The sequence below is a fragment of the Esox lucius genome, chromosome 18 (assembly GCF_011004845.1).
Source record: "Esox lucius isolate fEsoLuc1 chromosome 18, fEsoLuc1.pri, whole genome shotgun sequence".
NCBI lineage: Eukaryota > Metazoa > Chordata > Actinopteri > Esociformes > Esocidae > Esox > Esox lucius.
In genome coordinates, this window is record NC_047586.1 from 23,006,832 (window position 1) to 23,029,979 (window position 23,148).

The following is a 23,148-nucleotide window of genomic DNA, read 5'->3' on the forward strand; positions in this document are numbered from 1 at the left end:
CCAGACACGAAACACAGGAAAACAAGACAGGAAAAGTTCCACAAAACAGAACCGTAATGTTTCCTCTCATATTTTAAAAACAAATCTCTGCAACACCACCCAGAGCGACAAGAGAGTAATCTCTACTAAAACTCCAACCTAAAAGCATGCAACTATTCAAAGAAACCTACCAATCTCCTACTGTCCTCCTACCACTTCAATTCTCATACATACGCATTCAATTGAGTAACACTGACATTGATGTTGACGTTAAAACTGAAAGCACAAAGGGTACTATCACTTGATCTACTGAGCGAGTTTGACACCCTGGGATTCAGAATCTTAGTTTCCACAGTGATTTATAAACATGAGTTATACAGTGGCTGGTAGCCTAGCTGTTAAAACTGGGTTAGCAACTGAAATGTGAATGTGATCCGAGCCCACAATGTCATTTGAGCCCAAAAGGTGTTCTGTCAATCTGCCTTTGAGTAAATCAGTTAATAATAATTGCTTTGGGTTCTATGGTTCTATGATCGCGTATTCCCATAAAAAACTATAGTAGCAGTTTCTTCTTTCAGTCTTTAACAGTGATGTGTTTAATAAAAATTGCCAAACTACATAAAAACTGAAAGAAAAAAAGAAAAGTAGTATATTCTGTTTTTGTGAGGAACGCTGCAAAAACTATGCTGACCCATTTAACAAGATATTTAGTTGCAGACTCAAAAATTGACAGAAAATGGATACACACAATTTATAATTCTCAGATTTCAAAATACTTGAATATAACATTCCCAGTTTCTGATGAGGTACTTGTCTGCAAAGTAATAAATGGATGCAATTTACACAACTGTATTTGTCTGAACAGGATAGTAGAATGAATTCTACAGCTCCCATTATGATATCATCAAGTAGCTTAATTAGATTGGAATGTCCAACAATGGCAAGCATCCTGATATCCTACGACAGACACTCTTCAAAGCCTGTAGCCGAGGGCTAGGTTTAACAATACGACCTAGGTCCCATACTGTGCAAAGTCAGACAGCTCCACCCAAGTGAATGTGCGCGCGCGCGCATGTGTGTGCGAGAGACAGGGACACACACAGGGGGAACAGAAAATAGAAATTGCATGCGCCCTTGCCTTAATCTTAACCCTAAACCTAACCCTAACCTTAATCTAACATTTATGCCTAAACTTTAGCTAGATGTAATGTATACCTTAACCCTAAACTTAACCAACAACGCCTGGATCTTAAAGAAACCCCAATTCTAACAATAAAATAAATTAAGTTTGACCCTAAACCGGAAATTGACTTTAGCAAACAAGAAAACTTCAGACGCTAGATAATTTTGTCACGTAAAAGTATACTCAAATCTTCTTCCAAGGTAGTATGTGCTGCATTTCTGAGCCCCAGAGTTTCGCTAAGGTGAAAACAAACATGTCTGAACTGTATCAAGTCCATACAGTGCAAATGCATATCACTCGATTTTCCTGTGATTAAAGGCTACAATTCTGTGTTGCACTTCTCGAAAATGACGTGGTAAAGATAAATCTATGTAGCATTTCATTCTCTCTGGCATAATGTAAACAAGCCCAGGCAGAGTCAGATGTGGTACAGCACTATCACTTTAATCCTTCAGTCTCCCTCTATCTCCACCCCCTAAGAGAGTATTGGGTACAGGCACTGACATGGGACAGCCAGGGCACGTGTGTGTGAACGGTCATGTCTCAGAGTATGATGAGACCCAGATGTGTGGAGAGGCTGGGTTAATGCTTGGACTAACACACCCAACCTCTGGAGGATAATACAGCAGAGAGGATCGAACCGCCTCGTACCTCATAGCTACACCCAACCTCCGGAGGATAATACAGCAGAGAGGATCGACCCGGCCTTGTACCTCAAAGCTACACCCAACCTCCGGAGGATAATACAGCAGAGAGGATCGACCTGCCTCGTACCTCATAGCTACACCCAACCTCCGGAGGATAATACAGCAGAGAGGATCGACCCGCCTCGTACCTCATAGCTACACCCAACCTCCGGAGGATAATACAGCAGAGAGGATCGACCCGCCTCTACCTCATAGCTACACCCAACCTCCGGAGGATAATACAGCAGAGAGGATCGACCCGCCTCTACCTCATAGCTACACCCAACCTCCGGAGGATAATACAGCAGAGAGGATCGACCTGCCTCTACCTCATAGCTACACCCAACCTCCGGAGGATAATACAGCAGAGAGGATCGACCCTGCCTCGTGCCTCATAGCTACACCCAACCTCCGGAGGATAATACAGCAGAGAGGATCGACCCTGCCTCGTGCCTCATAGCTACACCCAACCTCAGGAGGATAATACAGCAGAGAGGATCGACCCTGCCTCGTGCCTCATAGCTACACCCAACCTCCGGAGGATAATACAGCAGAGAGGATCGACCCTGCCTCATACCTCATAGATACACCCAACCTCTGGAGGATAATACAGCAGAGAGGATCGACCCGCCTCTACCTCATAGCTACACCCAACCTCTGGAGGATAATACAGCAGAGAGGATCGACCTGCCTCTACCTCATAGCTACACCCAACCTCTGGAGGATAATACAGCAGAGAGGATCGACCCTGCCTCGTGCCTCATAGCTACACCCAAATTGCAGAGGATTGGATTTTTTTGTTAATGGCAAATGTATCAGTTAAGATTGATAGCCTAGGTGGAATTTTCTTCACATTCCCAAACAAAAAAGCTGCCGGCTATCTTTAACATAATCACTGTTCCAGTGTAGACCTCATATGATGAAGAAAAGATCAGATTTGATTGTGAGCTACCATGGATAACAACATTAAAAATCCAATGATTGTGGAAACCCAACTTACAACCCCCCCCACGTCAGCTCATTTCAGAAACATTTGAAATATTTTAGAAAAATGAAAGGGTGTTAATATATTTATCTGCAACAAGCTTGAACAATGTGTGATAGGGACTCACCTCAAGGGTCTGCATCAGGGTGGGCTTGATGGCATCCTTCATCAACACAGCAAGCGCTCCACTCACACCCTGAGAGAGACCGAGCGACAGACACCAGGCATCAGTCATCTCAATTAAATACCTTTTTTTTGTTGATGCACAGAAAGGGCAAAACATTTTGTTGACATTTTATTTGACAATTCGATTGACTTTGACACGTGATACAGATCGAAAAACTTGCCTTTTGAAATAATGGAAATGAAAATGATTTACAGTACGTTTAAAAACATTTGAGTAGCATTGTTGTTTTCTGAAGACAGCATTTCACCTAAAAGAACAGCATGCAACTAGAGAGCAAATCAAAACACAGAGGAAGTGTGCTGCTTGAGTGACAGGAGGTGGGTCTTGGTGTGCAGAAGGGGAGCAGAACATGAGGATCAGAAAAAAGGAGGAAATTATTCAACTGATGTTACATGCGGCTTAGTGGCAGTTTAAGATAATGTAATGCAATATTGACATTGCCCATGTCAATACGGTGATTCCAAGGTAAATTCGATCCAACTTGCAGCCTTAGGCAAAATCCCTTTCCTCCACTGCTTATCGTTCCCAGATTCCCATTTGGCCTGGTGTGGTGTTTTCCCATCACGGATAATCAGGAATGCCAGAGTAACAGAATAAAGGGTCGTTCAAGGCCTTTATTATGGCGGTACATTCAGCTGGGGGGAAATCAGAGCCATCTGGACCATCATGGCCCCACGGGGAAGGCGACTGCTATGGAGCTCAAGAGCCATTGTGTGTCAAATATGACCCATGTTAAGGGCTCCTGTTCCAATGTCACTCTGGCAACCAACCCGCTACATTCCATTAATAAACACTCAGGCCAATGCTGGTACAGGGTAGCACAGGGTTAAACCCATAACAACCTGGTGGGGGAGCTAACCACAAACTACACCATGCACTTGACCTCTTAAGGAAACAGCCTGAATAAAAACACTACATTCAACATGCTTGTTGGAGCTCCTCCTGCGTAACACCTCATAGTGGCTTGTCCGAGACTAAATCTAAATTAACTAATGGGACAGTTCACTGAGGTAATCTGACAGGCAGGCGAAGATGCTGGCAAACACAGCCAGAACACCAGTTCACAGGACTGTAAGGAAGGTTGTGAGGGGAAAAGATGAGGTAAAGACGTGACAATGACAGCCATCAGCATTAGCTGACCCAACCACCCCTCACACACACACACTTACCAGGTCCTCTGCTGTGACAGGCTGCCCACTGCGGCTGCTGCCCACCACCATGCGTCCCAGTCTGGTTTTCATATCTCCCAGTCCATCCGTCAGGGCCAGGATAGCCATTATCTCACTGGCGACCGCTATGTCAAACTGGGTCTATGCATTAGAAACAAATATTACATGCAGAAACGCATACTGAACACACGTAAACAAAGCATCTCACTGGTCACATGTTAAATGGGGTCAAAAGAAAAACAAAAAGGCCATAAACATAATCCAAAACCTGAGATAAAATGTGTCAAATGCAATCAGTGAGGATGACGCAGATGACTGGGACATGTACACAAGAGAGAACAGCAGACTGATCAAGAGCAAACAGACAGAGCCCTAATGTACAACACAGCACTGGCAGGTAGACTGACATTAACCACTAACACATGAGTCGGATTCTCTCTCTGGGGCAACCAAGACAGCCTCGTAGGCCCTCACGTGAATGGCGGGAGTTGCAGCGATGAGGAAAGGCCATAAGATCAAATTGAGAGAACAGGGGCAGCTTTTAATTTATTATCAATATGCATATATTTTGAATGAAGAGGGTTTTCACTGATAAGGCCTAGTTTTCCAAAAGCTGAAGTAGCAACCACAGCCACCCAAATTTTGTTCAAAGAAGTGTATTGTCTTCCCTGACTGTAAATCTCGTTTTAGAAGGGTCCACAAGTTCTAAATAGGATTTAGGTAAGGAAAGGGGGACAGGTCATTATTCTTGCTAGCCAAGCAGTGGAGTACTTAGATGCATGTGATGGAGCATTGTCCCGCATAAAGATCATGGCCTTCTTGAATTCTGGGGACTTCTTCCTATACCACTGCTTGAAGAAAGTACCTCCCAGAAACTGGCAGTAGGTATGGGAGTTGAGTTTCTGTCTATCTTCAACCCAAAAAGGTCCAAATACCTCATCCTTAATGAATCTCTTTTGGCCGATTTTACCTGAGGTCATGAAGCTGCCTAATAATCATGTACATCTTGATATAAGGTGTTATTCACTGTTGCTACACCCTCCCTCATTTCACAAATACATATCACCTGAAAATGATTCAATCCAATGAGCATTCAAGTTTATATGGTTTGGAGTTGGAAAATGTGCATAGAAATAATAATACAATCAGTGTACTCACTGGCCTAATAATTGTGCATGCAGTGTATGCGGAGTACCCTCAAACGACACGTAACCCCTAATCAGACGCATGTTGATAACATGTACAGTACCCTCAAACGTAATTAATGGACATATGGGTGCAAATTAGTTGTTGGAAAGACATTAAGACATTGTCACCAAGCAGTCATGCACATAATTATATAATGTGACATTTAAGACAGGCAACATACCTCCCGCATGTGTCCCTTCTCAGTGTTGGCCTGTCCCACAGTTATCTTCCTCAAGAAACGATCATTGGTATCAACAACTGCAAGACAGAAATATATTCATGAATATACTCAAAACACACTCACACTCGATGCACTACAAACCAATTATTATGATTGGTTTTAAAACATCCGGGTGATTCGGAGATGTCAAAAACCTCTGATAGAGGCCAACTTTAAGGTTAATTCATAAACAGCCTTAAAAGCACATATAACCCTGAAAAACCAACCCTGAAATGTCCTGGTTTGACGGACTGTAAAATAAATTCAGACAGATGTTGTCAATGTTATTAAATTCACAGATGATGGGCATGTAACTAAGCCAGACAGACACAGACATACAAAGAAACCTCTGCATAACAAGCATGAGCCAAGAACAAAATACACATCCTTCATAAAACCACATTTCTCACAGACCGTAAATATGGGCGCAGGTTAGGTAGGAGCAGGAGGGGTTAATTAAATAGACATAAATACATGCTCACAGACTTAAACAAGACCCACCTGGGTTAAACATTTTAATTTAATTGGTATGTTCTGAAAAAAACTTGGGGAATGGACAACCATTTTGAACTTATGAACCAGGAAACATTCATGAGTGATTGTATCAGAAAAGAAACAGACTTGCTAAGTGCCAAGAGAGATGGTATGAGGAAATTCTGTCACACGCCACAGTTGGTCTAAATGCCTAATAATAGAATTGAGTAATTTTTTCTGAGGTTAACCACCATTTAAGACAACAGGAAACCACAAAAGACAAACATCCTTTGGTGAAAAGCTGAATTATTAATTCAAAAAAGGACCCAACCAACCAGGGTACCAGCCACCAGGCAATTCAAAGTATTTTTCAAAGGTATTTGCCTAAAACATTTAAAAACATTCAACCTGGGTCATCAAATCATTTGACAATTTATAAATGTTTCTTATACAGTATAAACAGTACTGTGCAAGTCTTAGGCCAACTTAAAAAATATGGTAAAGCTATCTATCTGGAGAGGGTTTACTTGCATTACATATATTTACAATAAATGAAAACGAATGTTAATGCAATAAAAAGTTACAAGAATTTCATGTTTTGTCCATAAGTAATTTATATCCTGTGAAAAGTTGAAGCCAGAAAAAGCAATGGTAGACCCCAAAATAATGCTGTGCATCTAATGAACAGTGCTTAGTCAACAGAGCTTAGGTCACTCCCTTGAGTACAAGTGACAGTTGAGTGCCTGCAGGTTCACCCCAACCTTGTACTTGACTGATTCATCAAGGTCACTAATAGGTTAGGAGCTACCCTTACCTGATTGTCTAGGTCTTAACTGAAACCAAATGAAAGGAGAAACCAAAAGCCAGTAGACACAAGACCATCCATGGAAGTAGTTTGATACCCCTGTCCTTAAAGGGACAGAAGGCATTCCAATACTAAATGAAGTACACACTTCGACCATGAGTATTTGTAAATGAAATGGCCACACTCACTCTGCAAACACAATTAAGACATACTTTGAGCAAACATACTTGCAATTATTCAGACAAGAAAATGACTCAAAAATATCAAATACTTATGTCATGCAATAAAATACAAATTAATTACTTAATCATACAATGTGAGTTTCTGGATTTTTGTTTTAGATTCTGTCACACACAGTTGAAGAATACCTATGATAAACATTACAGACTTTGTAAGTGGGAAACACTGCCGATTTTGCAGGTTATCAAATACTTGTTTCCCCCACTGTAGATGTACCTGACAACCTACAGGACTACCTGACAACCTACAGGACTACCTGACAACCTACAGGACTACCTGACAACCTACAGGACTACCTGACAACCTACAGGACTACCTGACAACCTACAGGACTACCTGACAACCTACAGGACTACCTGACCTGACGACATCTAGCTGGACCTGACAACCGGGTTGTGTTGCGGATTCAGTTTATGCCTGAGAACACCTGCTGTCACTGCCCACAGCCCACCTGGTCGTCCCAGCCCATGTCCACCCGAACATGCTGCTGATCTGTTTTCCACTTAAAGACCTCCTGTATTTACTGACCAGCTGCTCATTTGAACATGCAAAAATATTTGATGCAACCTTACAAAGGTAATAGTCTTAACCAGGCACAGCCAGTATAGCCAAAGAAAGGAATACATGCGCAATAGTTTCCGATTAATAAACAATTCATGCAGGGGGGTGGAAAACGTGTGGGGGGAGGGGGTTCCTGATAACACCAATAACAAACTGATTGGAGGGTCCTACCTCTTTGCCAGGTCACCTTGGCAGGGTCGAGGTCAAGGCGGACAAAGGAGCTGACCTCCTGGGGCGTGAGAGCACTGGGGTCAGTCTCATTGATGCCCAAACGCTACAGCAGGAGAGAAAGAAAGATTAATAATCATCCTGTCTTGAAGCATGGATTGTGGTCAGAGTGCTTAACGTCACCCCTTACGAAGTGTAATAAGTCTTGTTTTCCTTCTCATCTAGCATGGACTTACTGGCTGTTAAGCCTGAGAAGCTGAAGATCTTAAGGGGTTAAATGAATACAGAGCCTAACCACAAGTTCAGGCCTCTAGAACCCAAAAGGCCATTTTAGAATGGACATCACCATTTTAAGGTAGTCAACTGTCTGATCCTTAAAGATGACTCATCGGGCGGCCAGTTAATTATACAAGGAGCATGACCTATTCACAATGGAAATTGGTTTGGTGGCGCTGCCTAATCTCTTACAATGATTTGTTCACAGGGGTTGAAGACTAACTGAAAAGCTTACTTACAGAACCATTCCTAAAACAATAATAATTTAAGTAAATAAACAAGAAGGAAAAACTAGGCAAGCCTTGTTCAGCCAGGCCACAAGTAGAAGTGATTGTGATGAACAAGGGGAAGTAGAAGTGATTGTGATGAACAAGGGGGGGGGGGGGTTCAAAAGGAGATATTCATGGGGCAATGCCAGCTGTTGTGACAACTGGCCAACACACTGTTGTTGTGCTAATCCAAAACTTTATGTACCAAACATTGTAATTACAAACCAACAGCTAATAGCTATACAGCTGCCCACCTATAATGAAAACAAATTTCATAATGATTTAAGTTCCCGGTAACTATATTCACTTCTATTAAAACAGCTGAACTTAAAAATAGACGTAAGACGAACAGAAACGAAAATACTAATTGTCTGTATACAACTAAGAACAGTAGTAGTGGAGAAAATATCTATACTACTTGTTTGTCAGTATATAATATATTATTGTTTTTGGCACTGTTAATGTATTTCTAAACTAGGAGAAATTAAGAGAGCCATTTTCCGTTGCCCTCAGTCTAACCTGCTCTTCCTGAGGGAGAGAGCAGCGTTTCAGGACACACAGTCCAACAAGTGATTTACAATGTTAGACATGTCGGTTGCAGTTCATCCATCACAACATAAACTGCACTCGTTCCACTGAGACCACTAAGCCACACAGTAGCATAGAGAGGTGTGACATTCCCATTGTCTGTATAAAACTCTAAGAACATTGGAGGTGGGAAAAATGCATACTACTGATACATCTGCCAATCAACATAATATATTTAGTTATTTTTACAAGCAGTTAACTTATTTCTTTATGAAGTACTATCAAACAGATTAGTGGGGAGAGAGAAATGTTTTATTGCCTTCACTCTACCCTGCCCTTCCTGGGTGAGAGAGCAGCAAGTTTCAAGACAACAAGGTATATATGATGTTAGACATGTCGCAAATATGAAAGAGATCGAAGGTATTAACAAGGAATACAGTGCCCTGCATAACTAATGGAACAGTAAGCATTTTTCTTTTGACTTTATATTCCAAAGTTTGGATTTGAAATCAAACAATGATTGTGTGGTTAAAGTTTAGTTTCTAAAATGTTATTTGAGGGTATTTGTTTAAATACTGGGTTTCATCCATTTTAGGGATTAATAGAATGACCACATGAAGACCTTGTGTTTGGTCATATCCTTTGAGGCAGTTGGGGCGGGAGAGATCCCAAGTTTCAGGCGCCTCATTAAAGTTGTTCACTAAGGCACTCTATCAACACTCATTTTAAACCAGCACAGTAAACAGTTACACATCTCCCAAGCTGTAAACTAAATACAGAAGCATACAGTGCAGTTGAGGTGATCTGGCTGCGGAGATATTAGTTATGGAGAAGGGGGGTGTTGGACTACAAACACACCAGCTCACCGAGGCCACCTAGTGGAGGCCTTGGGGAGAGGAAGTGGCAGGCAGTACGAAGGACTTTGGTGAATGACTTGGGTGGACTTACTCGCAACCTGGCCACCTGGATGGGAGAGAAGCACCTGACTCCATTCACTGAAGGGACCAGTCTGCTGTAGAGAGCCTGGACAGAGACAGTATGGATAAATCAATTGACGATAAATCATCTATCATCATATACATTCTGAGCGTTTAATGGGTGATGCTACATAACTCAGGTTTCTCTCATGTCAGGCCTATAAAATAAATGCTTAGCAAGGTCATTTGCATGACACGCTGTGATATCACACTCGCACTATAGATGGTAAGGTGAATACAGCCAAATAGATGGAAGGGCACAGGGTCAAAACCAGCACTGGGGTCACCTTGTCAGTCTGGGTGGCCTCGTGCAGCATCCGGGCATCAATGGCCGCCGCCACCAGGTTATTGGCTGCACTGATGGCGTGAATATCACCTGTCAAATGGAGGTTGAACTACACAACAGAGCGGAGGAGACAGAGGGAGGGAGACAGAGGGAGGGAGAAAGAGGGAGGGAGAAAGAGGGCAAAAGAAATCCTTCAGGGACACAAATCATGAAGTCCGACTCCACCAAACGTATAGGGAGGAAGTCTAAAATAAAGGGACTGAAATCGAGACGAGTTTCAAAGAACGTTGTGCGGGGGTGTCAGACATCACTCATCTTTCATTAAGCTCTACGCCGTCTCATACTGCGAACACAACTGGGACACACGCATTACACAGAGCCCATACAAGCCAACTGACTCCTTAGTGTATTTTATAGATCCATTTAACAGCCACTGAAGGTGGGAGGGATGGTGAGAAAGAGAGAGAAGAGGGTGAGTTCAAAGGCTCTGGTATTTGTGTTGAAAGCAGGGAGGCTGTAGCGCCCCGTCTGAAGTGTGTGTCTTTGAAGTCTGCCGCCTCCCTCTTCCATTACCCTTCCACCCTCACTCACTCTTTTTCTCCTCACAGATGCTTTAGCCACAGAGAACGCTACAGTACAGTACCGTGGTGTGTCTGGGCCTGTGTTAACATGTGTTTCTTTTTAGGCCCTTTTAAAGCCACACGTCCAGCTGAGAGAACTACTTTTGTGTTTGCCTTACCTCCTCCATAGGGATGACCTGGGCATATCCTCCTCCCGCGGCGCCCCCTAAGGGAGCACAGATAACATGCAGTGAGAGAGAGAACAGACTAGAGGGAAATAGCTGCTGAATTGTGGACTGCGCCTGCCATTACACTGAACAAAGGCAAATTCACACAAAATACAATACCTTCTGATTCCACTCATGTATGAACACTATAAAACCATTCAGGTTCACACATATGGGCCACGGTATGAATTTCCTCATACTGTTTGTGCCGTGTAATTTCCCATTTGTAAACCACGGCTTAAAATTTCCCATTTTCAACCACAGGGGTTAATAAATGGTTGCGGCTAATACACAAGTTTACATTTATAAACTGTTTCCTCCTGCAGATTTGCTGTCCCCTCAAAATAACAACACAGCCATTAATGTCAAAATAGCTGGCAACAAAAGTACACCCCTAAGTGAAAATGTCCAAATTGGACCCAAAGTGTCTATATTGTGTGGTCACCATGATTTTCCAGCACTGCCTTAACCTTCTTGGGTATGGAGTTCACCAGAGCTTCACAGGTTGCCACTGGAGTCCTCTTCCACTCCTCCATGAAGATATCACAGAGCTGGTGGATGTTAGAGACCTTGCGCTTGAGCTGGTGGATGTTAGAGACCTTGCGCTCCTCCAGGATGCCCCACAGATGCTCAATAGGGATTAGGTCTGGAGACATGTTTGGCCAGTCCATCACCTTTACCCTCAGCTTCTTTAGCAAGGAAGTGGTCGTCTTGGAGGTGTGTTTGGGGTGGTTATCATGTTGGAATACTGCGCGGCGGCCCAGTCTCCGAAGGGAGGGGATCATGCTCTGCTTCAGTACATGTTGGCATTCATGGTTCCCACCACCATGCTTGTCTTTGTACTCCTCACCTGGTTCCCACCACCATGCTTGTCTTTGTACTCCTCACCTGGTTCCCACCACCATGCTTGTCTTTGTACTCCTCACCTGGTTGCCGCCACCATGCTTGTCTTTGTACTCCTCACCTGGTTCCCACCACCATGCTTGTCTTTGTACTCCTCACCTGGTTCCCACCACCATGCTTGTCTTTGTACTCCTCACCTGGTTGCCGCCACACAGGCTTGACACCATCTGAACTAAGTAAGTTTATCTTGGTCTCATCAGACCACAGGACATGATTCCAGTAATCCATGACCTTAGTCTACTGGTCTTCAGCAAACTGTTTGCGGACTTTGTGTATCATCTTTAGAAGAGGCTTCCTTCTGGGACGACAGCCATGCAGACCAATTTGATGCAGTGTGCGGCATATGGTCTGAGCACTGACAGGCTGATCCCCCACCCCTTCAACCTCTGCAGCAATGCTGGCAGCATCATACGTCTATTTCCCATAGACAACCTCTGGATATGACGCTGAGCACATGCTGAGCTCAACTTATTTGGTCGACCATGGCAAGGCCTGTTCTGAGTGGAACCTGTCCTGTTAAACCACTGTATGGTCTTGGCCACTGTGCTGTAGCTCAATTTCAGGGTCTTGGCAATCTTCTTACAGCCTAAGCCATCTTAATGTAGAGCAACAATTATTTTTTTCAGATCCTCAGAGTTCTTTTTGCCATGAGGTGCTATGTTGAATTTCCAGTGACCAGTATGAGGGAGTGTGAGAGCGATAACACCAAATTTAACACACCTGCCCCCAATTCACACCTGAGACCTTGTAACACTAACGAGTCACATGACACCAGGGAGGGAAAATGGCTAATTGGGCCCAATTTGGACATTTTCACTTAGGGGTGTACTCTCTTTTGTTGCCAGCGGTTTGGACATTAATGGCTGTGTGTTGAATTATTTTGAGGGGATAGCAAATTTACACTGTTATACAAGCTGTACACTCACTTACATTGTATCAAAGTGTCATTTCTTCAGTGTTGTCACATGAAAAGATAATCAAATATTTGCAAAAATGTAAGGGGTGTACTCACTTTTGTGAGATACTGTATATGGGAGCGGTTAATACTTGGGTATGTATACACACCAAGCTATGAAATGAATGGTGCGCTTTATACAGAAAATAATAGGCTAAAGAAAACATGTTGGCATCCCTTTTTGTTTCAACGTAAATAAGTGCACGGCACGCATGCTTTCTGTATGAAAAGATTAGTAGAGGGGTTGTAGAAAGTAGGTACTGCACACAAAGCAGTAAGATAGATATATGAATAGTATAGACAGATTTAGATACGCCCTCTCTAAAATAAATATATAGTCATAAACAGGCCCTCTCTAAAATAGACATATCGGCCCCATCTGACCTTTGACCCCGAAGGTCGGTCCCTGAGACGGCTGTCTGAGGCAGGCAAAGGAGTTGAGCTTGAGGTGAGCGGTGAGAGCCTGGACCAGGCCGATGGTCACCGTGCTTTTTCCCTCTCCCAGGGGAGTTGGAGTGATACTAGACGAGAGAACAGAAGCCACCATTAACACACACTAACAGGCTGCATTTAAACAGGCAGTGTGATTACGATATCATTATGACAGTAGAAGCTCTTAAATAATCAGATCTGTTGCCAACAATTGGTTAAAATGACTGGATTGGGTTGCCTGAGTTGAAACACAGGCACAGAGACATTTGTGCTTAGTAGGGCTGACCCCATTTAGTCCACTGGTAGATCGTTAGGTCATCAAGAAATATTTTTCTAGTTCAGCTGTGGAAAATTTCAAAGCAACGTAACTTAAATGGCAAAAAGGTTTCTGGACCAGTAACTAGGACTGGTTTGCAATTTTAATGTGTATTGACGTGATCAAAAAGATGAATGCAGTATGTTATCAGAAAATATTGCCAGACAATTTGCATTCTTCTGCACGAAAGCTGTGCATGGTACGCACTTGGACTTTCCAGCACAACAATGACCCTAAGCACAAGGCCAAGTTGACCCTCCAGTGGTTACAGCAGAAAAAGGTAAAGGTTCTGGAGTGGCCATCACAGTCTCCTGACCTTAATATCATCGAGCCACTCTGGGGAGATCTCAAACGTGCAGTTCATGCAAGATGTCCAAAGAGTTTGCATGACCTGGAGGCATTTTGTAAAGACAAATGGGCAGCTTTACCACCAGCAAGAATTCGGGGCCTCATAGACAACTATTACAAAGGGGGCAATACATAGTATTAAGAAGTAAGGGGACGCAGACTTTTGAACAGGGGTCAGGTCATTTTTTTTCTTTGCCACATTTTGTTTTATGATGGTGCCATTCTGTTATGACCTGCACTTGAATGTGAATCCCATAGGAAATAAAAGACATTTTGCCTGCTCACTCAAGTTCTTTACAAATGGTACATATATTACCAATTCTCCAAGGTTATGCAAACTTTTGAGCACAACTGTATCTTCATCAGAACAATAAGAGATTATGATTTCATAGATCCTTAACTAGGTACGTGTATTGACAATTTCTCTAGCTCGACTAAAGCTAAAATTCTCACATTCTGGTGAATATCTTACGATAAATGTGAGGAAGAAAGCATGTATACCCAGTTGGAAACAAGCATCAGCCTAGCACGGTGGAGTGGACAGAAATACTGCATACAGGACGTCTGTATGATTCTGAGGTCCCACAATAACAAGGTTGTGGGTTCAATTCCCACTGTGGGGGGGGGGCATTATGAAGAAAGTATGAACATGTATGCACTGACTACTGTAAGTTGCTCTACTGATAAGTGTTTTCTAAATGAATAAAATGTAAAGGTGTAGGCTATTGGTACAACCTTGTCACCAAGGAAACCTGATAAATTACTAGTCAGTCTGCCATTTGTGTAAACTGGGAATAAAAGAGCAGAACAAACAGTATATAAAATATGAAGCCCGATTCAGTAAAATGTGGTGTAAAAACTCACATTAGCAAATGTTGTGATATCTTTTAACCCAGCGTTGTGATAAGAAGAGAAAGCCACAGAGATGCCAATAGGAGAAGAACAAGAAGGCCTGGATGGGAATCAAGCTCATCTGGTTATGTTCTATCCCACCCTCTTCCTCTCTCCCGGGTGGACATGCTCTCCTGGCAGCAGGGCTCAAAGGCATGCCTTTTCTAACTATAATTGAGGGAGGCCCCTTGCTTTGCCTCCAGAGGACCCACAGGGAACAAAGAAGGCTACTTAAGGAGATGGCTGTGTGAATGTCTGAGTGTGTGAGACTGCGCGAGTGAGTGTGTAAGTGAACTTGTGTGTGTGTGTGTGTGCGCTGAAGATATATTTGGAGTGTACAGCTCAAGCGTGCGTGGGTGATTGACAGGTGCGTCTGCCAGTCTGCCAGAGGGTGGGCGGGCAGAGCATTCCCCAGCCAGACACATGAAAGGAGGCAGTGAGGCCTGGCCTGTCAGAACAGCAACATTCACACACCCTTCAAAGAGTCGGCCGCCAGGAGCCTTGACAGATAAGAGACAGGGCCCTGCGGCCTCCTGACCACTCTGGATGTCTGAGAAAAAAGACACACACTCCATCACCGTCCCACCGTCTCTTGAATTCTTAAAAAAAAAAAAAACAAGCTCCGGGCAACTCTCTCTCGAAGAACAAGAATCTGAAGACGTAACAACCAACCTAGTTCCCAGGTCGTCGCCCTAAAACAAATTGCAGTTTTGTCGATCGGCGCAACATTATGAGTGGAAATTCAAATCAGTGCTCAAATTGCCGACTGAAACTCACCCAGCCACCAACACGTATTTTCCATCAGGCTGTTCTCTGAGGCGATCCAGGAGGGAAAGGCGGACCTTGGCCTTGGTCCTGCCGTAGGCCTCGGTCTCCTCCTGCAACAGGCCTATCTCCTGGGCCAGCTGGTCAATGGCCTTCGGGGTCTGGGCGCGGGAGATTTCTATGTCGCTGGAGGGACGGGCAGACGGGTTTCCCACACACAATATGAAGCAATTTTAAAGAGCACCTTTAACACTGTGCCATGGTGAGACCATCGTGGTAAGAGAAGACGTTGCTTCACTGAATCACTCCAAGAATGGCAGCTTTGCGTTTCGTATGAAGAGGTGCTGATAGTTCTGAGCCGACCGGGGGAGGCCGGGGGCTGCGGTTCTTACCGGGGTACGGGCGAGAGGGGCTGCAGCTTGAGGCTGCGGAGTATCCAGGGCCGGTACTGTTGCTGCTGGGCCCAGCGACTGCTGCTCTGCACCACGTTCTGCATTCTAAGGACGGCTGTGAGGGCTCCCACTCCGGATGACGACGCATCCACTTCACATTCATCTGAGACACACGTTATCAAAACTCAAGTAGAACGAGACCGTCTGCATAACTCATTTATAAACATACATATGCAATTGTTTGACATGAAGACCTGGCTGGTCGTACCTGTCAGGAAAGCAGAGCCACAGTGGATAACTGAAGCACCAGGTCTTAGCCAGGTGGGAGGGATATCCATACGCTCCGCCCCCAGCAGGACCACAGCATCCGCTCGCATCACCTAGGGAACGGCAGACCAGAAAAACAGATGAAAACAGGCGTGACTTAATCTCAGCGTATAGTGGAAGCATAAGGTCACTAAGTGGATTTGATAAATGCTCTGGGTGGACTGGTTTGGATTTGACTGAATTCAATTAGGAACGGCCTGCTTTCCGGACTTATGCCAGATGCCTGGTTACGGCCAAAAGAAAGCTTGCCGTAAAAATCTTATAGATTAATGAGTACGATTATTTTTCTTGAACACACCTTTACAGCCTTCCCAATGAAAACTACTTGGAAAATTCAAGAAAAATTTACACAAGAGATGTTTTGTTTTACAAACAATGTGCCATTATGCTTCGTTGACCATATGACAGAGATCACCGTTTGATTTGGGGAGATAACTGTTCCTGCACAGGCTTCGCTTGGTCACATGACTAGCAAAGTTGAGCACTGCAACCGAAAACCCTCAATCTGATAACAGCATAGCAGCAGTATACGTTTCAGAAGCTCTGCCTTAATAAGAGCCACACTGCCACCAAGTGGTCAAAAGAGGGTCAATAACTTCTCTTTTTTTACAATTTAGTCATTTAGCAGATTTGCACATTGGAATTTGGGAAAATTGTACGTAGTCTCCAAAATGCTAGAGCTTTTATTTTATTATTATTTTTTAAACAAGCCTAACATCAGGCAAACATATCTGTCGAAAAAGGATGGACAAAATAATGGAAAGACCACATGTAAAAGGACTATTAATTTGAAGTAGCTAATTCAGAATGACAAACTCAGGTGCTGGGATCACATTAGGTTTGATTGACAATTAGCAGTACATGTCAGCTATACAATACAATAAGCACTTTGGCATTTGAGCAACAAGTGGCAACTAACAGATTTCCAAAGAGGCCAAACAGTTGGTGTCTAAATTGCAGGTGAATAACCTCGATGGATACTTAGTGACCAGAGGCCTATACTAGGAAGCAAGTTCAACATGCCCAGGATTTATTTTCGTTAGGTGGCTTCACTAAGCCTAACGACCGCAGTCCCACATAAGCTGTATCACAACAATGGCTATCAATTTGTCAAATCAACCTAGGTTTTCCCAAACTAGCAATGAGCGCGTTCACATAAAAAGGGTGGTGTTTGCACCATATGACCAATCTCAAACATGGACTACCAGAGCCGCATACATCATTCATTCATTCAAGATGAGCAAAGGATCATTTCACAGAAATATGGTATAGATAGAGATCATATGGTATATGTACAGTAATATATAAAAGGCCTCCCCAATCACCAGATTGGAGCTTTGTTGAACCTTTATGGGATGTTCGGAACACGAAATGCAAGGTAGATTTCCACCTTTTTTATCCCTCAAAGAACGTGAGGCTTCTTGAATGGTGAAATATCCTACTACACACAGTTCAGGAAGGCAAGGGTGGCCCTACTCCTTATTGAGATAAATAATTCCCATAACACATATGGTCTCTGTTCTTTTATTTAGGCTTACCCTGACTCTGTTTTGAAACTTGTGTAAATCTTGTCAGTACAAGGTGTTGTTTGTCAACAACAACAAGAATAGGGAGAATAGTTTTGTATACATTCATACTGCTCATTTAACTTTAGACACTGGCTCCTACAAAGCCTTATGCTTTGACCTACACCCACTTCATTAGTCTTTGGGAAGAGGGTGGGTACGGTTTTAGTTTTTGCTAATAGTGAGAGCAATGACATTAATGAATTCTGGTAGATTCCACGATTCTCTCGTCTTTTCACTTGATGAAAAAGTTAGTTATCGCCGCCTTGAAAGTTATATGTAAATGTCATTCACGAACCAACGAAAAAAGTATGTTGTTTTGCCACAAAAGAAAAAAAAAATTCTTATGCCATGAAATAGCTTTGGCAGGCTCACTAGCAATTGCTCAAATCTTATGACTATTCCAGTAAGTTAGTAGATACCGGGAATGCTTATTACTGACTAATACGCTGTTAAAACGGCCAGTGGCAAACGCTATGTGGTGGAGGTAAACTTAGTAAGAAACTTTAGTCAGTTTAACTGTATCAATGTCATTCACGAATGGCCAATTAACTGATAAAATGACCAGTGGCAAAATAGGATATGTTCAGGATAGACACAAGAGGCACCCATCAAATGTAAAGCTCTGTGTTTTAGTGGTTTACAAAACAGCATTTCATGTGGGCAACCTGGGTTTGAATCTCGAGAGGGCAGCACTTTCTAATGCGGGCCGGCTGAACTAGGTTTGCCTGGTTTCTTTTTCTTAGATGTTTTACATTTTTGTCAGTAGGTTATTTTGTGTCCCTTTCCCATGTCTGAATTATTTATTTTCATTAGAATAAAATGTGAAAGCCAGTGTACATACCTGCTTTTCTAAACCTTCAGAGTTTCTGTGGCAGTTGTGGACAAACATACCACCTCTTTGTAGCAGGCATTGCAGGGCTATCCCAAGGGGTCCTTCACCCCCAACTACCACCACTGTCTTCCCATCCAAAGGGGCATCTATGGAAACAAAGTTGAAAACGAATACAGTTACCAATATCAAAGTATTACATCATATTATACCATTTCTAGAATATATGTTATCAATAGGTAAACATTTCTATTAAGGAATATTACACTGGAATAATGTACACTGGTGATAATAATATCAACAACATTTTCCACTGGATAGTTCTCAAAACAATAATTAAAAAATGACAAATCAAGGTTTTTTTTTAAGATGCAACTCTTTTTCAAGTCTTTGCCAACATTTGTTAAAAAATGTTATGGCCCAGAGTTAATATTAAAAAATTAAAAAATGTAAGAATTAATTCATTAATAATAATAATAATAATAATAATAATAAAAATAAGACTACCACCACTATTAGAAACATGAACAACTGTCTACACTGTCGTAAGTTCAACTGGTCTCCATTGCGAATATGCTCGGAATGACTCCAGCACAGTCTTATTAATAGTGTGACACCCTGGTCCGTATTCAGCTCAACTTTGACCGTAAACCCCAGAACCCAGCTCACCATTTCTGGCCAGCAGCTGCATGACCGCGTTGGCAGTGGGGGGTGTGAAGCTCTGGCTTACATCTCCTCGCGCCAGCCTCCCCACATTTAAGTCAGACATGCTACATTAGTCAGGACACAAGCGCACAAGTTAGGGAACCTTGCAAAAGCAGTAAGCTGGCAAGGTGGACGCAGAATAGTAATACAGTTAATTATAACTAGGGATGATTACAGCACAGATTTGACTTGACTTTTGCCTTTTTGTCATGCTAGACAGATGTGGTCAATTCTGTTTTGCCTCAAATAGCTGCTAAATTCTTCCCAACTGAAAAGCATTTGACCAAAATCTAATTGTTGTGTACTTCCAAAATTGGACAGAATTATGTAAAATACTATAAAAGTAATGTGCGATTTTGACTAACTGTATTATCAAACAATTTCTCTATATTCCCACTGGACCAACATCATTTCCCTCTTATTTCCACTCTGTGACTAACATATAGTGGCCCTAGAATAACCAGCAGTTTTGTCTCATGTGCTGTTAATGTCCTGCAGCACATTCTGCTTTGGACCAAATTCAAGGGAGCATGGCAGCAAATCCATTTAAACTCCACAGGGCCGGAGACATACAAAGATCAGCACAGAAACGGTCAGGCTTGAACAGAAATGAATAGTAAAGTTTCTGAACCTGGTCAACAGTGCATCAAACACAGCAGTTAAGCTGTCCATACTACACCAAAGCATTGTATGTTAAGAAGGAATTACCCATCGATGTCCTTCTCTGGGTTGACTGTGTTGAGCACCCGGCCGGTGAGGAAGACAGGGGGGAGGTGGAGGTACACCCCATGAACCCTGGGGTCCTGGTTCAGCTTCAACACCTCCTCTATAATCTAAACACAAGGAAAGGTGGAGGGTGCCGGGAGCGACATTTCTTCAGTTCAATAATAACGTTTTGACCTAACAAGACCGTGGAACTAAACCAACAGCCTCACGGCGTTAAAGGTCAACCACTGAGGTCACAGAAGGTGACACCCTGGTCCGGCAAAACCCGAAGGGTAGAGTCAAGTTGAACAACGAATCGGGGAAGAAACTATGTGGCTGGACTTAGACAGGTAATTAATAACACGATGGGCGGATATGCTTCTACATGCAAGGACGTGTGAAAGAAGGTGACATATTTGTTGTCCAATGACTGGGAGTGTTGAGGTATTTTGGTAGGAATGTGTGTACTACAGGGTATCAGAGGTTTTGACTCACTTCATCTTCAGTGCATTCTCTGGGCAAGCAGATCTGAGTAAGATTCAGGCCAACCTGTAGAAACAGGTATTCAGGGAAATTAAACATCAAGCCCTAACCTTAGTCTACAGAAAGGGCAACATAACGCCATTTTCCCCAAACATCAATGTGGACGGAACCTTATAATTTACCTTTCCAGACATCTTTTTGTTGATCTCCAGTAAACGGTCATCCTCACCTGCCTTTGAGACAAGAAAACAAAGCCGTACGTAACACAAACCAAAGGTTTTATCATTCAAAAATTGCTAAAGAAACCTACAATCAATGACCAGCCCAGCCCATGATAAAGCCAAGCATGTTGTTAGCACAAACAGTACTGTACAAGTGCATATTCACCTGAATCACCTTTACATTTTTGTCATTTAGCATCATCCAGGGTGACATACAGAAGCAATTAGGGTTACATAAAGCCAAAGAGAACATGGACATTTATTCTTTCAAACCTGCAACCTTCTGATTACTTGCCCAACACTAACCAATAGGCCATCTACATTACCCACCTGTATTATGGCTAGCGTGGGTATAAGTGAAGGGTGGCTTCTCTGCAAAGCCTCCATCTCCTCTTTGGTCCTTTGAACATTCTCCCTGTCAAAGAAACCTGAGTCAACGAAGCACACCTATAGTATCAAAGCTGTCTGCAAAGACAACATCTTTTCAAATGTAGCCCTATCTATCGAACTATCAGGTAAGCACCCTAAAACAAATAAACTGAAAATATTTATACTATTCAAGAAAATGGTAGCGGAGCTCTAGCATTATGCCTGAACTGTAGAAAGATTACATGTTTATAAGCATATAAAGTGTATGTAAAATCTAGATGTTTTATTAATAGACTAAACGTTTCAAACAGGAATTGAACAACAGAAACCAGAAAACAACAAATTAAAATAGTTTCTAAAATAACATTATTAATATCGAACAACACTCACAGTGGGGATCTATAATCTTTGCCAAATAGCCTAATACAGGAAGTGGCGCGGAAGTCAATATACAGGATTGTAAAACTTACCTACATTAGGCAATTAGTATTTACCAGTTACAATATAGGGGAATTACACTTGTTAGACTGACATACGTGCTAGAGGTGTGGGCGTAAGAAATGCGGTGTTACATCAGCTGCGCTGTAGTTGTAGCCGCCCTTCTTAAGATGCCGGTCACACGTGACTTCAACTCGCCATCAAAATTACAAAGAATTCTGTAAGTTGGCAAATTGTATGTACAAAACTAAAACAAAGAGTCGTTCACTCTCTCGAAAATAAGCCGACTAAACAAGGTAGCTACTTAGCTAGCTAAGCTACAATACCTATCCGGGAAATTAGGGACTGGCTGTTCATTAATGTTACGAATGCCTGATAAAGAAAAAGAAAAAAACTACTCAGGCCTGCTATACTTTGAAATTATATACAATTTACCTGATAGTATTTTCATAGCCCGGTCCAGTTTTCTTTGGTTGCTTTCCAAACTTTAGCGCTGTTTCCGCTGGGCTTGTGCCGCTACTGGAACTAGCAGCCTGGAGAAGCAACAGGCTGTTGCTGGTAGAACACACCGGTACAGAGTTATCCGCCAAACCGAACACCCTGACTCCAATACGGGGTTGTGGTACGGATAGGCTCGGTAAATTGCGGCAGGCATGGCGAAGTGTAGAAAGCCTCATAATTTTGGTTAAAAAGCGGTTTGTTTGTTGAGTTGGCGCTGCTTCAGAACCACCGAGATGAGGGATGTGATGGTGAAACCGAGTAGCAGCGCGTGGTAGAGCGACGAACCAGAGTGTGGGGGTAGGTACCCACGTGACAATCAATAATATACATCTAAAATAAAAGGGAGGAACTTGTATTTTCCTAACTAACTGCAAGACAATCTGTATTTCCGAACTAACTGCAAGACAAATGTAAGTTAGACCTTTCTTATGTAATTCCCTATATGATAATTGCCTAGAAACATATACCTGAAACATTTAAAATAGGGATGGTATGATGTTAAAGGGATAGTTAGTCCAACATTCATATTTTTCTACAAGTCACTTAGAGGTATTCCTGAAGGCATTCATTCGAACGTTTTGCAGCGGATTACTACAGCATGATCAATTGCTTCATACCCAGTCCTCCAGCTCAATTTTCCAATCAACTTCTATGTGCATTCGCAGAGAAAAATAGATCAAGGCAGGAACATCATAAAGACATGTTTATAACTGATAATTGAACACATACTATAATAATTAATATAGTGAGTTGATTACTGATGCCATGAAAAAAAAGATGAAAACAAGCAAGGAGCCGCTGCCTTTGCCTAAGTAAAAAGACTCGGTGAACGACTGACTTGGTCAGTTTTATCGTTTAGGTGAAGGGTTGTTTAGTTAATTTGAAAGACTGGCAGCTGAGTTCTACCCAACCACGGAATACACTGTTAGTTTTACATTCGCAAAGAAAAATGGACCAAGACAAAAACACAATAAAGACATGTTTGTAACAGATAATTGGATACATGGTAGGTCTCAAATAATGTAGTAGTTG

The 23,148-nt window shown here is 42.6% G+C and overlaps 1 protein-coding gene across 1 annotated transcript in view; it reads right to left on the reverse strand.

Moving 5' to 3' along the window:
• mthfd1l (methylenetetrahydrofolate dehydrogenase (NADP+ dependent) 1 like) overlaps window positions 1-22,601 on the reverse strand; it is a 58,907-nt gene extending 36,306 nt beyond the window's left edge. Inside the window, exons 1-18 of the mRNA XM_010882148.4 lie at window positions 22,051-22,601; window positions 21,139-21,223; window positions 20,770-20,820; window positions 20,600-20,653; window positions 20,108-20,232; window positions 19,364-19,464; window positions 18,707-18,843; window positions 16,239-16,350; window positions 15,971-16,133; window positions 15,591-15,764; window positions 13,211-13,347; window positions 10,921-10,967; window positions 10,183-10,290; window positions 9,867-9,941; window positions 7,849-7,951; window positions 5,559-5,635; window positions 4,190-4,330; window positions 2,961-3,029 (exon numbers count right to left, since the gene is read on the reverse strand). Coding sequence (XP_010880450.2) covers window positions 2,961-3,029; window positions 4,190-4,330; window positions 5,559-5,635; window positions 7,849-7,951; window positions 9,867-9,941; window positions 10,183-10,290; window positions 10,921-10,967; window positions 13,211-13,347; window positions 15,591-15,764; window positions 15,971-16,133; window positions 16,239-16,350; window positions 18,707-18,843; window positions 19,364-19,464; window positions 20,108-20,232; window positions 20,600-20,653; window positions 20,770-20,820; window positions 21,139-21,223; window positions 22,051-22,592 — 2,301 coding nt within the window. The 5' untranslated portion in view covers window positions 22,593-22,601. The remainder of the gene's footprint in view (window positions 1-2,960; window positions 3,030-4,189; window positions 4,331-5,558; window positions 5,636-7,848; window positions 7,952-9,866; window positions 9,942-10,182; window positions 10,291-10,920; window positions 10,968-13,210; window positions 13,348-15,590; window positions 15,765-15,970; window positions 16,134-16,238; window positions 16,351-18,706; window positions 18,844-19,363; window positions 19,465-20,107; window positions 20,233-20,599; window positions 20,654-20,769; window positions 20,821-21,138; window positions 21,224-22,050) is intronic.
• Between the last annotated feature and the right edge of the window lie 547 nt (window positions 22,602-23,148).